Source organism: Plecotus auritus, assembly GCF_963455305.1.
Source record: "Plecotus auritus genome assembly, chromosome: 9".
Taxonomy (NCBI): Eukaryota; Metazoa; Chordata; class Mammalia; order Chiroptera; family Vespertilionidae; genus Plecotus; species Plecotus auritus.
In genome coordinates, this window is record NC_137783.1 from 46,614,305 (window position 1) to 46,630,076 (window position 15,772).

At 36.0% G+C, this 15,772-nt stretch overlaps 1 protein-coding gene across 1 annotated transcript in view; it reads left to right on the forward strand.

Annotated features, from left to right (window-relative positions):
- Positions 1-15,772, forward strand: part of MCU (mitochondrial calcium uniporter) — a 214,568-nt gene that overhangs the window by 145,277 nt on the left and 53,519 nt on the right. Inside the window, exon 2 of the mRNA XM_080642104.1 lies at positions 14,817-14,883. Within this exon, the coding sequence (XP_080498230.1) occupies positions 14,817-14,883 (67 nt within the window). The remainder of the gene's footprint in view (positions 1-14,816; positions 14,884-15,772) is intronic.

Sequence of the window (15,772 nt, forward strand, 5' to 3'; positions counted from 1 at the left end):
ATCTATGGCATTTCTATACACCAATAGTGAACTTACAGAAAGAGAGACTAAAAAAGCAATCCATTTATCATCGTACCAAAAAAATTAAGATACCTAGGAATAAACTTAACTAAAGAGGTAAAAGACCTATATGCAAAAAAACTACAGGACACTGAAAAAAGAAATAGTGGAAGATATAAACAGATGGAAGAACATACCGTGTTCATGCATTGGTAGAATCAACATCATCAAAATGTCCATACTACCCAAAGCAATCTATAGATTCAATGCAATCCCCATTAAAATACCAATGGCATATTTCACAGACCTAGAAAGAACTCTCCAAAAATTCATCTGGAATAGAAAAAGACCCCGAATAGCCACAGCAATCCTGAGAAAGAAGAACAAAGTAGGGGGGATCTCAATACCAGATATCAACCTGTATTACAAAGCCACTGTTCTTAAAACAGCCTGGTACTGGCACAAGAACAGACATATAGATGAATGGAATAGAATAGAGAACCCAGAAATCGACCCAAACCACTATGCCTAATTAATATTCGACAAAGGAGGCATGAACATACAATGGAGTCAAGACAGTCTCTTCAATAAATGGTGTTGGGAAAATTGGACAGATACATGCAAAAAAATGAAACTAGACCACCAACTTACACCGTACACAAAAATAAACTCAAAATGGATACAGGACTTAAACATAAGACGGGAAACCATAAAAATACTAGAGGAATTCACAGGCAGCAAAATCTCAGACATAATGCTGAAGAAACTTCTTCACTGATACTTCTCCTAGAGCAATGGAAAACAAAGAGAAAATAAACAAATGGGACTACATCAAAATAAAAAGCTTTTTCTCAGCAAAAGAAACCATCAACAAAACAACTAGAAAGACCACTACATGGGAGAACATATTTGCCAATGTTATCACTGATAAGGGTTTAATCTCCAACATTTACAGGGAACTCATACAACTCAACAAAAGGAAGATAAACAATCCAATCAAGAAATGGGCAAGGGACCTAAATAGAAACTTTTCGAAAGAAGACAGAAGGAAGTCCAAGAGACATATGAAAACATGCTCCAAGTCACTAATTATCTGAGAGATGCAAATCAAAATGACAATGCGGTACCATCTCACACCTGTCAGAATGGCTATCATCAACAAATCAGCAAACGACAAGTGCTGGGGAGGATGCGGAGAAAAAGGAACCCTGGTGCACTGCTGGTGGGAATGCAGACTGGTGCAGCCACTGTGAAGAATAGTACGGAGTTTCCTCAAAAAACTAAAAATGGAACTCCCATTTGACCTAGTAATACCACTTCTAGGAATATATCCTAAGAAGCTAGAAATATCTATCAGAAAGGATATATGCACCCCTATGTTCATAGCAGCACAATTCACCATAGCTAAGATTTGGAAACAGCCTAAGTGCCCATCAGCAGATGAGTATATTAAAAAACTGTGGTACATCTACACAATGGAATACTACGCTGCGCTAAAAAAGAGGGAATTCCTACCATTTGCAACAACATGGATGGAACTGGAGAGCATTATGCTAAGTGAAATATGCCAGTCAGAGAAAGATAAGTATCACATGATCTCACTCATTTGTGGAATATAATGAACAACATAAACTGATGAACAAAAACAGTTCCAGAGACAGAGAAACATGGATCAGACCATCAAACATCAGAGGGAAGGTAGGGGAGGGGAAGGGGAAGGGGGAGAGATCAACCAAAGGACTTGTATGCATGTATATGGGCCTAACCAATGGATACAGACAACAGGGGGGGTGAGTGCATGAGTGGGGGGGATGAGGGGATAATGGAAGAAGAAGGACTCATATGTAACACCTTAATCAATAAAGAAATTTTTAAAAAAGAAAAACATGACTAAAGCATTTAGAGGAAAAGGATTATGATGACACTGTCAAATAGATCAGAAAATGAAGAATAATATATTACATGTATATATATATATACACACACACACACACACACGTATGTATAGACAGAAAAATAAAGCATATGTGGCAAAATATCAATGACTAATGAATCTAGGTGAGGAATATAAAACTATACATTGTACTATTTCTGCAGTTTTTCTGTAGGTTTAAAATTTTTCCAAATAAAAATTGAGGAAAAAAATATAATTCATGCTACATACATATAGATATAAATATAATATCTACTGACCCCAAAATGCCCTGTTCTATCCTTGTCTTTTTTAAAAGTAAAATACAAAAGATTTATTTTTCTGTAAACTTTAAAATGCAACAGAAAAACTATGATAAAAGGAAAAAAATTACATAGGTTTCATATACATTCCCATGTTGCTTCTTTATTTTGCCTTTTAGTTACAGACTTGCTTACTTTTTTCTTAGCTAAGTATAAAATAAAAGGGGATAAAGAAGTGGTGGAGAGAAGTCATCTCACATCCTCCTTATATTAATAAAGTAAACAATTTCAAAGCAAAAGTAGTTCTTGTGTGATTTTCAGTTTTGTTCCAGCTTTAGCTAATAATGAAAAAGAATGTAGTTACCACTCATAAATATAAATAACTACAGGCCTTTTTCATTTCCCTGAAATGAGAGGGACATGACAGCTGTTATAAAAATCACTCTCCAATCTCCCATGTGTTGTGTAAGTGTAATGGACTTATACCATGAGAAAAACAAACCATAAAAATAGAAAATAACAGCAAAGTAGTTGGTTTTGCTCCAGAGTTCCTTTTCATTTATTGTAAGTTATTTTACCCAATTAAAAACAAAATGAACATGCTGTCTGCATTTCTAACATAATTGTCCTACTTCACTGTAAATCTCAATCCAGAATACAAGTAATAGAATTGTGTATGTCCATTAAGGAAAATGTAGCAACCATCAGGGTATAAACATATTCCACATGTAGATGTAAGAATTGCCTCTGATAACTAGGGGTCTAGACTACACTATGAAGCTTTAGATTTTGATTCTGGTTCTTACACAATATAAACCATAGGTTGTAATTTTGGGGTAATAACAAAATCTGAAATAGAAACATTATTTATTAATCAAGTTAATTTATACTAAGTTATCTTAACTTTATAAGTAATGATATATTAGAAATAACACTAATCTGCAATCTTAGAATCTAGTTATTGATTTCAAAACCTAATGTAAGAGAATTTGCTTTAGTGAGAATTTAAAGAGAATTTCTTGATACTATTAAATGGATAAATGTTTGTATTTATTAGGATAAAAATGACATTTTACCAATTCATATGTTGAATGATATGCTACATAACTTACAGTTAAGGTTTGAGTGCAATGAGTATTTTAGTCTATTGCTAGATCAGCAGAGGTGAAGAATTCTATGTTAAATTCTTGCCTTGTATGTTTTATATACATTATCTTACGTGACCTTCAAAGTACTATGAGTTTGATGAACAAGTATTAATTTTTAAATAACTTTATTGATAATTTGGAAGTTTGACTTGATCTTCTAATTAGAAAACTGATGTTGAAAGATGCAACAAAAAGTCCTTCATATTGCTTTGTTTTATAGATGTGAAATTCTCTTAGATATCGAAGGTATATAAATTGAATTATGACTTTCATTATAAAGTAACAATATATTCTAGTGGGGAAAACGTTGCCCATGTTCTAATAAAATGTAGTGATAATTTTAAATAATATATTCAAGGAGAAAATAATTTTCTTTTTAAAATTTTTATTAATTGATCTTAGAGGAAGGGAGAGGGAGAAACATCATTTGTTGTTCCACTTATTTACACATTCATTGGTTAATTCTTGTATGTTCCCTGACCAGGGATCCACCCTGCAACCTTGACATACTGTATTGGGATGATGCTGTAACCAACTGAGCTACCTGGTCAGGGCTGAAAATAATCTTCTAATATTAACTGTAATAAATACCACCTTCACTTAAACTGTATCAGAAACTTTGTTTCCCTGGTGAATTATTAAAAGGAGAATAAAATATGTCCTGCATCTAGTCTAATCCTTGAAATGTTTGTAGTGCTATCTGAAAAAATTCTTTTAAAACCTTAGGTGTTTACCTTTAACATCATAAGTAGTTTATATTGTATAATATTTCTTTGTTTAGGAATTGTTGTGGCTTTTGAAATATATTATACTTGCTAAATTTTTTACAATAAGAGTTAATCCCTTAAGTAAATTGAAGATTTGTTTTGAAATTATGTTTTCTGATATCTGACATTTTGGTAGAATGTGTAGTCATTCAAATGTCATATTTATATTGTCACTTATCCTTATATGATATCAGCCTTATGACATAGTCAATTGTGCTATCATTGCTATTGTTTTTAACTTAGTAGATGGGGAAACTGAGACTTAGGGTTGAAATTCAAGATTGTAAATTGGAACTGGGCCCAAGTCTTTTAGCTATAGTGTTTTCTCCCGATATCAGATCTCAAGGGTTTGAAGCCACAGTGCTTATTTTAGTATATTGATAGAGTCGAACTAGTGAAAATTTATTTCTGATGTGATGCTTCAACAATTGTATTATGTCAAGGATATGGACAAAGCAATGCCATATTGTAGATATCCGTTTTATACCAATTGAAATAGTTTTACACTGTTAATCCTAGTATGCTTATAAACACTGGATTCTGGAGATAGGTTTGGCAAAGTTGTTGAAACATGGATCGTCTGGACTTCAAAAAGAAACTTTTGGCACATATATTGAAAAGATCCATTCTCATAAACATTTCATATTATACTAAGGGAAATATCACAGAGGGATGTAATTTAAAATATCTACACTTGTGGTATAGTGAAGCTGTCTTTAACAAGGTTTTAGCCATGGACAAACATATAAATATAGTTATTTCATTTAAAGGTGTTTGATATAGTTAGTATGTATTATTTGATATAGTGTGACAAGGTTAATAAATATTCATTTGCTGTGAAATTAGGTCCCAAGATTTTCTTAAATAAGGGAGCTGGATTAATAAGGAACTACCTTATTCTTTCTGTCTTTTTTCTATTTTTCCCTACTCTGGTCTAATGTCTAACTATCTATAAATATTTTGGGGGTATTGGCAAATTATTTAGACTTGACAGTCTTCTGAAGTTGCTGGCAGGAATACGTTGCTGAGTTTGCTCTTCTGAACAATGAAAGGTGAGTGTAGGGGAAGTTGTACAATTTATGATAGAAGTAAAGAATTTTAAAGTAAGTTTTGACTTGAATTTAATAATTTGTTCTGAGGGTAGAAAATGTCTTTTTATAATAACACTAAAGTTTGATTTTTGTTATTAGCATGAATCTTACAATGTGGGAAAATAAAATTACAGTGTTTTATAGTATAACTCTAAGTTGTTAACACTAGTATTTTTTCTTCTCCTAGAGTTAAGATGTAAGGGAAATGATTGTAATACTAGGACAGAAGTTGTACTTTCATTTAACTGCAAAACCCTGTTTTTCCTAGAAGTTCTTAAGTTACTTCTCCAAGATGTGGACTATCTCATACCAAAAGTATAAATTTGTATTTCCTTTTCAAGGGCCTGTGTTGGCAGTATCAAGCCTAGAGATTTTCTTTTTTTTTTTCTTATGATTTCTGCTCATTCTGAATATTTACTTTCTTAACTTTAATCTTGTTCTCTGCCTATAAGATTTAAATATGTGAACAATACATGCCATTGCCTGAATGTTTTTAACTTCTTGACATATTTGAAAATTTTTAGCATCAGTCAAGTATTTATTAAAAGCTTTCTGTTTTCCTAAGATTTATTGAGTATACAATTTAAACAATGAAATATATTCAATCTAGGATAGTGTGGTAGAATAATTTAGAACAGCAATGTCTCTTTAGCCTTGAGCACTTACACTTTTCTCTTGTGTGTTTTTTCTTTTGTTTGTTGTTGTTGCTGCCGTATTTCAAAGCGAAAGGCAAGAGCAAATTCATTTTTGTTTCTATTGGCCTTATTAGACTAAAGGTATTAGAAGGTTTAAATAAAGCAAAGGACCTATATGAGTATTGGTGAACACTTTATAAGTTGTGTTTTATAGAAGTGACTGGGAAGGACTTTGGGAAAGCGAGTTACCTCAAAACTATAGAGGCAGGGTTCTACAGCAAAGGTTATCAAACATTTTCTTTTCTTTCTTTTAAAAAATAATATATTTTTATTGGTTTCAGAGTGAAGGGGAGAGGGATAGAGAGAGAAACATCAATGATGGGAGAGAATCATTGATCAGCTGCCTCCTGCACACCCACACTGGGGATTGAGCCTATAACCCAAGCATATGCCCTGACCGGGAATCGAACCATGACCTTCTGGTTCATAGGTTGATGCTCAACCACTCAGCCATGCTGACCAGCCTCAAACATTTTCTTAAAGGGCAAGATGGTAAATATTTTAGGCTTTGTAATAATGTAACAATGTAATAATGTCATAACTCACAAAAATTGGAAGAATGAAGGACAGAAATGATATAAAGTGGTACAAATTTCATGTTTTGTAACAGGCTATCAAAAGATATTTAAAATCAGTAAACCCAGTAAAAAAGATTTGGAGGTGGGGAGGTATGTAAATAGATAGATGATTAATAGATTAGGTAGGTGGATAAACACGAAGAAAAATAATGTGTAAACTAAATTAGATGGTATAGGATAAGATAAAGAAGCACAACTATTAAGTTCATCATTGCTCATAATAGAAACTATATATATATATGGGGGTGGGGTGGGGGAACCAATTGATAGGATTGCCATATAAATTGAGTGGCCAGACTAGCAAAGTATAGAAAAATGAAATTTGAGCAAAGATTTGAAGGAAGTGAGGGAGCTTGATGGTTATCTGGAGAAACAGTATTCTAAGCAGACATAATGGTTGTTGCAAAGGTCCTGAAACAAAAGTATAGCTGGTGCATGGCATGCAAGAAGCGGGAAAGAAAAGCTAAAGTAGAGTGATTGAGAGAGTGGTAGGAAATGAAGTCAGAGAGATAATATTGGACCTTAACAGCAGTTAAATGAACTTAAACTTTTAATCTAAAATAGCTATTAACAAAAAAGTATATCTTCCGTATTACCAGAAGAAATACATGCATAACTAAAAACAAAGCAAGGACTGGCCATTTAATAAAGATGATAAAGCAGCAGCCTGGCTAGTATGGCTCAGTTGATTGAGAGTTGTCCCATGCACCAAGAGGTCACCCCTCCGATTCTTGGCCAGGGCACATACCCGGGTTTCTAGCTCAATCCCCAGTTTGGGGGGGGGGGGGGCGTCAGGGGGGCGTGCAGGAGGCAGCCCATTGATGTTTCTCTCTCATAAATGTTTCTATCTCTCCCTCCCTTTCCCTTTCTCTCTCTGAAATCAATAAAAAAATACATTTTAAAAAAGATAAAGCAGCAATAAAAATAGAAAGCATAAACATTTTATAACAAAATGTGATGACTGAAAGGAGATTAAATATGTTATATTAATAAATATAAATAGGCTAAACTTTCCTAATAGAAAATACAAGATTAGATCACAAAGAAAACCATTCAGAGTCATTCCTAAAACAAAGAAACTGAAGAAGAGTAACAAAATTAAAAGACATAACTTGCATATGCAACCACAAAATGCATGATTGTAATATTGGACAAAGCAGTTCAAAAAGCATTGCATTAGGAAAAAGGACAGGCAAAATATGTATGGAGAAAACCTTAATATGTCTCTCAGGGACATAAAGACTTAGAAAGGCTGCTTAGGTAAGAAGGTTCTTGGGTAAGAAGACTCAAAACCATAGATAACATTCTATGGTCAGTTTCCCTTATGTTGATGTGGGGGAAAATTAACATGGAGTTAATGGGATCTCTACTTCAAAACAAAACAAAAAACCAGCTAACATTTATTGAACACTTAACTCTATGCCAGGCATTGTTCTAAATGCCTTACACATTTAGTCCTCCCAGTGACTTTAAGTGGTAGAAGCTAGTATTACTCTTTGTCCATTTTTCAATAAGAAACCGAAGCATGAAAGCTTGCTCAAGGTTGCAGTTAGAGTAAGTTACTAAATCAGAATAGGAACTCAGGCATGATGATTACAGATTCTATGCTTCTAACCACTGTGCGATATTGCTTCCAAACCTAACAGGATTGTGTGTGTATGTGCATGTGTGTGTAACTAGATAAACTGACTCTAAAGTTCATATAGAGGAAAAAAGTAAGGAAGAATAGCCAGAAAAATTCTTAAGGGAAAGTGGTAAGGGGAAACTAGCCCAGCCTACCAAATATTAAAATATATTATAAAGCTAGGATGTTAAAAGAATGTGGTTACTAGAACAGGAGAAGACAGGTTATTAGAATAGAAGTTCAGAAAAAGATCCAAATTCATATACTTATTTAGAAAGTTATAAAGGTAGCATTACAAATACAGTAAGAGGGAGAATGAATTATTCAATAAATGGGATAGCTGTGTTATCATGAGAGGGAAATTGATTGGGTTTCTACTTTTTAACTTTGACTAAAATTAATTCCTAGTGAATCAAATATTTAAACCTGAAAAATTGGAAGAAACCATGCGAAAATTTTACAATATTCTCAAAGTAGGAAAGGCCTTTAAGATATATGACATAGGCCCCTTAGAGAACAAATTGATAAATTTGACTCTAAAACATGAAAATTGTATGCATACAAAAACACCATTAACAAAGCAAAATAAAAAATGGGAAAATTTTGTAACATTTTTTTTACAAATGTCAAATTTTCTTAATCTTAAAAAACTTTTACAAAATAATATTCAAAGAACAATAATCAAATTGAAAAAAAAAGACAAAGGATGTAAATACTCATTTCATAAGAAAGCAAATACAAGTAACACTTAGAGAAATAAAAATATATATAAATCCTCAGTTGTAATATAAAACAATGCAAATTATGACTATGGTGAAATACTGTTCAACTGTGACATTGCAAAATAAAAAGGTTTGATAATACATTGTTTAAAAGGGTGTTGGGAACCAGATACTCATTAAATGAACAAGGGTGTAATTTGTAGATATGAAAATGCATATAACCTCCATGAAAAACAATTTGGCAATACCTTTCAAAATTTAAAGTGCACATAACTTTAACCTAGAATTTCTCTTGAAGTATTTTATTCTCAAGAATCTGTGCCCATTTGCAAGGATATTCACTCTAGTATCATGTATTTTAGTAATAAAAGATTGTCAGTAGGCATTTGTAAAGATGTGCCATGTAATTCCATTCAGTCACTAAAAATCAGTGAGTTAAGAACCAAACAGATGAGTAATGGGACTGCAGCATGCTACCAGTTGCATTTTTTAAAACTTCCACAAATACATTCATAGGTGCATAAAGTTACATATGTATAACGCTTTCTTTGGTAGGATACCCAGATTTAACCTTCATAGAGGAGAATAAGTAGCTGGGCCAGAGGGATAGGAGGAAGGCCAATATTAAGTGTAAAAGCTGTAATTTTTAAATACACACACACACACACACACATATGTGTGTGTGTATATATATATGTATATATATACATATATATATGTATATAGATATATATTTTTTAATTGAGTTCCGAGAGGAAGGGAGAGGGAGAAAGAGATAGAAACATCAATAATGAGAGAGAATCATTGATTTGCTGCCTCCTGCATACCCCCTACTGGGGATTGAGCCCACAACCCAGGCACGTGCCCTGACCTGTAATCAAACTGTGACCTGGTTCATAGGTTGATGCTCAATCATGGAAGTCTGCCAGCCAGACTAAAAGATGTAATTTTTTACTTAGTTTTTGTACTTTTGAATTCTATATCATGTACTTGTCTTATTTATTCAAAAGAGATAAACATATACAGTATATATAAAAGGCTAATATGCTACGTCTCCTTCCCACTGTCCGACCAGTTGCTATGATGCGCACTGACCACCAGGGGGCAGACACTCAAAACAGGAGCTGCCATGACGCACACTAGCCATTTACAGAGAAATGACAGTGTGGACCTGGCTGACAAAGCAACTCTCGGCTTCCCCCAAGTGGGACATAGGCCCCACCACCACCCTGGAACTACCACCCACCAAATCGCAGCCGATGCTGCTAAGACCCCATGGCCAGTCCAGAAATGGTCACTGTGGGCACCGGGTAATGATGTCACATAGCAACACCTGGCTTCCTTTCCCTAGCGACTAGCCTCCTTGCAGTTTCTTCAGCACAGGAACACGACTTGCTTTATACCCAGGTGGAAACATTTACACTTTAACCAAATGTCTGTGAAGCTTTTTCCTGTTTCTCATCTCATTTGATCCTCACAGAAGTACTGGAGTAGGTAGATAGGAGACTTGGTGGAATCCTATTTTCTTTTCATTAGCCAGAAAACAGAGATTTAGAAAGCTTAGTAGGAGAAACCAAGATGGCGGCATAGGTAAACACCTAAACTACTAGCTCGCACAACAATTTCAAAACTACAACTAAAAGACAAAACGGACATCATCCAGAACCACAGGAAGGCTGGCTGAGTGGAAATTCTACAACTAGAAGGAAAGAGAAAAGCAGACTGAGACTCAGAGGAACTGTGCAAGGCAGAGGTACCGAGGTGCGTGCATGGAGAGGACGGGCAACTGAATACGCGGCTGGCTTTCTCAAGCGGGAGGGAGACAAAAGCTCCAAACTGCACTGAACTCCAGTTCCGGGCGAGACTCTGGGGACCCAGACTCATTCGGGGAGAAACTGGACTGTCTGGCAGAGGGTGGAACTCGAGGGCCGCTTTCTCTCAGAGGTGCTTGCTGCGATTACCATGGGACACTGAGACACAGGGGCCTCATAGGGCAGGGCTGACGGGAAATCAATGCTGTCTGCTCTGCCCTGAGACTCTGCCCCATCCAAGCTGAGCATAGAGGCTTTGGCAAGTCTTGTCTCAGAAGGGTGTCTCCAACACAGAAGTTCTCCCAGCATAGACACAGATGATCCTCACAGCCAACTGGCCTGGAGGTCAATTCCTCCCAGTGACACCAACAACAATCAAGGCTTAACTACAACAAGACTGTGCACACAGCCCACAAAGGGGTGCACCAAGAGTGTCCACCTCAGGTAACTGGGGAGGCTGAGCCACTGGGCCCTATAGGACACCTAGCACACAAGGCCACTCTATCAACTCAGGGAAGCAGCCAAAATGCGGAGAAAAAGAAACAGATCACAAATGAAAGAAATGGAGGAAAGCAAACGACTGGATATAGAGTTTAAAACCACGGTTATAAGGTTGTTCAAGAATTTTCTAGAAAAGGCCAATAAATTTAGCGAGACCCTCGAGAATATGAAAAAGGACCAACTAGAAATTAAGCATACACTGACTGAAATAAAAAATATTATACAGAGACCTAACAGCAGACTAGAGGACCGCAAGAATCAAGTCAAAGATTTGAAATACAAAGAAACAAAAAACACCCAACCAGAAAAGCAAAAAGAAAAAAGAATCCAAAAATATGAAGATAGTGTAAGGAGCCTCTGGGACTTAAAGCGTACCAACATCAGAATTATGGAGGTGCCAGAAGAAGAGAGAGAGCAAGATACTGAAAACATATTTGAAGAAATAAAGACCGAAAACTTCCCCCACCTGGTGAAAGAAATAGACTTACAAGTCCAGGAAGCTCAGAGAACCCCAAACAAAAGGAATCCAAAGAGGACCACACCAAGACACATTATAATTAAAATGCCAAGAGCAAAAGACAAAGAGAGAATATTAAAAGCAGCAAGAGAAATACAGTTAGTTACCTACAAGGGAGCACCCATATGACTGTCAGCTGATTTCTCAACAGAAACTATACAGGCCAGACGGGAGTGGCAAGAAATATTCAAAGTGATGAATAGCAAGAACCTACAACCAAGATTATTCTACCCAGATAAAGCTATCATTCAGAATTGAAGGGCAGATAAAGAGCTTCACAGATAAGAAAAAGCTAAAGGAGTTCATCACCGCCAAACCAGTATTATATGAAATGCTGAAAGGTATTTTTTAAGAAGAGGAAGAAGAAGAAAAAGGTAAAGATAAAAATTAGGAACAACAAATACATATCTATCAACAAGTGAATTTAAAATCAAGTGAATAAAAAATCTGATGAACAGAATAAACTGGTGAATATAATAGAATCAGGGGCATAGAAAGGGAGTGGACTGACAATTCTCGGGGGGAAAGGGGTGTGGGGTGTGTGGGAAGAGATTGGACAAAAATCGTACACCTATGGATGAGGACAGTGTGTGTGGGGGGGGTAAAGGCAGAGGGCGGGGTGGGAACCGGGTGGAGGGGAGCTATGGGGGGGAAAAAGGAACAATTGTTATAATCTGAACAATAAAGATTTATTAAATTAAAAAAAAAAAAAAAAAGCTTAGAAACTTGACCCGGCTGAAAAGAAGTAAGAAATGGTGGACTTCAGGTTTTCTCACTGTGCAGAATATAGTCAAACTCTGCTGCAGTTAAATATTTTACCCTTTGTTTTCCCTGTGTGATCTACAATAATAATCTGCTTCATGTTGATATTTACTGCTGTGTTGCTGACAATTACCTGAAAGAGAAGGGTGCTTCACTGGGCTGGAAAAAGTTTAGCTAAAACAGAAAGCAGATCTAATTAAGCAAGATTGCTCTATATCTTTAAAGGCTAAGTTGACTCGTGCATGCACAATACATATAAAGCTCTCACTGGCGCCAATCGCACACATGTGTTTCTATCTGTCATTGTTGATCGTGAATTTGGTTGACACTTCTATTATAGAGAAAGGGTGAATATCAATATTAAAATATTTAATCTAATTAATTTCCTTTCAATGTGCACAAATTCGTGCACCGGGCCACTAGTTTTAAATAAATTCATATTGCTAGGAAATACGTAAATATCCTAGCCCCTAATGCAAACTGAGCAAACTGAGACACAGAGAGGACCTGACCAGGGCCCTGAATGTATACTAGTATATAGATGATTAGCAGTATTGAGACCTGGATTCTAATCCTGATTCTGATATATGACTCCTAGTAAGTTATTTTCCTTCTGTGAGTCTCACTTTTCTCATTTGTAGAATAAGGAGTAGGACTCATCTTCCTTTGTCTTCCATCATTAGTTTTCAAACTAATTCATAGAGCCCAAGGATTTTTTCAATCTCTTTAGGGATCTCAAGCAGGTGGTTGTAGAGGTTGCCATCACACCCGTCTTTAACCAGAGCATCCCTGGACGTGTGAGTAAGATTGAGTTTAACTAAATGTTTTGAAACTTTTTTAAAAGTCTGAAAGTCACAGTCCACAGTAAAGTCACTGTATATATTAACTTAAAGATTCTCAATGTCAGTGTCAAAACGCATTATTGTATCATGATCAACTGTGAAGTAGTCTCAAGTAATTTTAAATGATTATTTACATCCTATATAATAAAAGCCTAATATGCAAATTGACCAAATGGCGGAATGACCGGTGGAACAACCTGTCGCTATGACGCACACTGACCACTAGGGGGCAGACACTCAACGCAGGAGCTGCCCCCAGCCTGCAGGCCCCAGGCCAGCCAAGCAGAGGGAGGCAACTGGTGGCAGTGTGGGGGGCGAGGCCAACGAGCAGGCGGTGCCAGGCCAGCCAAGGCAGGTGCCAGCGGGAGCCCCCCCAATCGCCCCGCTGGTCACCCCACATATTGGCTCTGATCGCCAGCCAGGCCTAGGGATCCTATCCATGCATGAATTTTGTGCACCAGGCTTCTAGTCCTATATAATAAAGAGCTAATATGCTAATTAGATTAAACAGCAGAACAACCATCCGGACAACCATCTGGATAACTTTCTGGAGGAAGCTGGGGCTGCGAGGGTCAAGGCAGCCGGGACCGCAAGGGCCAAGCCCCTTGCATAAATTTAGTGCATCTGGCCTCTAGTTTTAAAATAAACGCCAACCTCACATTTCTATATGCTCTCTTAAGCTGGAAGGAGGTAGGAGTTAGGATATTCACATGAAGGATGTAAAGTCTATTATATGATATAGTTGTGTCAAGGCATGTGTTGTTGTAGAGTCCTGAATGTTTTTTCTTTGGGCTGATGGAGTGGAATATAATATTTGGCTCTGCGGCTAATTCATGGTTTTTAGTCAGTTAATGCCTTCCTGCCCCCCTTCCTTCTTTAATACTTTTTGGAGCTGAGAAAATAAAAGGTACAAAGGGATAAATTAAGCAAATGGCAAGTCAGAAGCAAATTCACTACTCTTTTTGAATGTTAGTTTAATGTGAGAACCTAAATTTCAGATTTAATGCACAATGACACTACTCTTTGAGGAAGTAGTAAAGGCAGATATGGGTGTGACTGTTTTCCTTCTAGCAGTCAAAAGATGGTAATGATGAAGGATTCAGGAATGAAGTTGCCTGACCAAGTCTATTTTTTTAAGGGGAGTGAATAGAAAGATCAAATGTTTACCCAACAACAGTAAATTCATGATATAACTACTTAATATCTGATGATTCCTAGTAAAAGACATGATAAAAATGCAGGTCTAAAAATCAGCAAGAGGAAGAAGCAGGAAAGTATAGCTTATACTTGATAGCACTTAAAGCCAATATTAAGTGTTTTTAAAAGTAGATGAAAAAAATTTGTGTTATAGGTGTATATAAATGTGTTTGGATAAAACCTTGAAAAGAAACCAAAGTGTTCATTACTATTACCTTAGAATGATGGGAGTTTGAGAGATTATTTTCTTTTATCTGTATTTTTTAACTTTTCTACAAAGAATACATATTACTTAAGTACTCAAAATGCTGTTATTATATATGCACACAGATGCATAAAACATTTGTTATCTGTCCTGACTTTAGGTGTGTCTTTGTATTTTCTAGGTGCACCAAAGGCTTTCTTGGCAGAATTTGGGTGTTGTTTATTGCAGTACTGTTGTGCCCTCTGATGGTGAGTTTTGGCAAATCTGTTTTTTATGTCTAATGTATTTGTCCCCCTTAAGTCAACTATATACTCTTTTACTTAAAATTTGCTTGGAGTCAGAGAAATAAAGAGGGTCCTAAAGAAGAGAAATTAAATTTGAAAGAGGATCTAATGAATTTAGAGGAGAAATCAGTATGAAAAACTAATAGGCCCATTAAGTTTTCATGGATATGGAATATTACTGTCTAGGTTTTTGGTTTTTTTCTTTTAAACTGGGGACATAGTTAATGTGAAGATCACAGAAGCACCATCTTTGGTATTTCTTAACCATTGGGTCTTCAGATATGGATAATACTAAAAAACTCCGGCCCCTTTGCGGTATCAGAGCCTACGGGGAAGCAACTGAAAGTCTGAACCTCCCCCTTCCCTTGTCTTTTTCTTCCCTTAGGCTCAAAGCTGTAATACCCTTCTTTGATGTGGAAAAGAATGAACAGATGCTTGAGGACTGTATATGGTCCTTTGTAAATGTCTATGATGCTGCAAACTGGCAACAGGATCTAAGTTTTGGTTGTTTAGAGGAGATATGTTTACTACTCTCTTTGTCATTTCTCTTACCCAATATTGTACATTGACAGTTTAGATTATTTGCTTAGGGTTGACTGTTAAATATATTTCCTCTGTGAAAAGTTTAGTTTGATAGAACTCTAATTTCAACCTTATAAGCATTGATTCTTTGGTAGAGCAACCATTGAAAGAGTATTCTGCAAATTTGTAAGGATACCTGAAACTGAAGAAACCCCAGATCATCTGTGAAACTCCTAGGATCCCCTGTATTTAATCAGTATTGATATCTGAAGTGTTTTCAAAACGCCCTCCCAAAGCTGTTTAGTTATCTGAATATATGTGTTCATTTTTT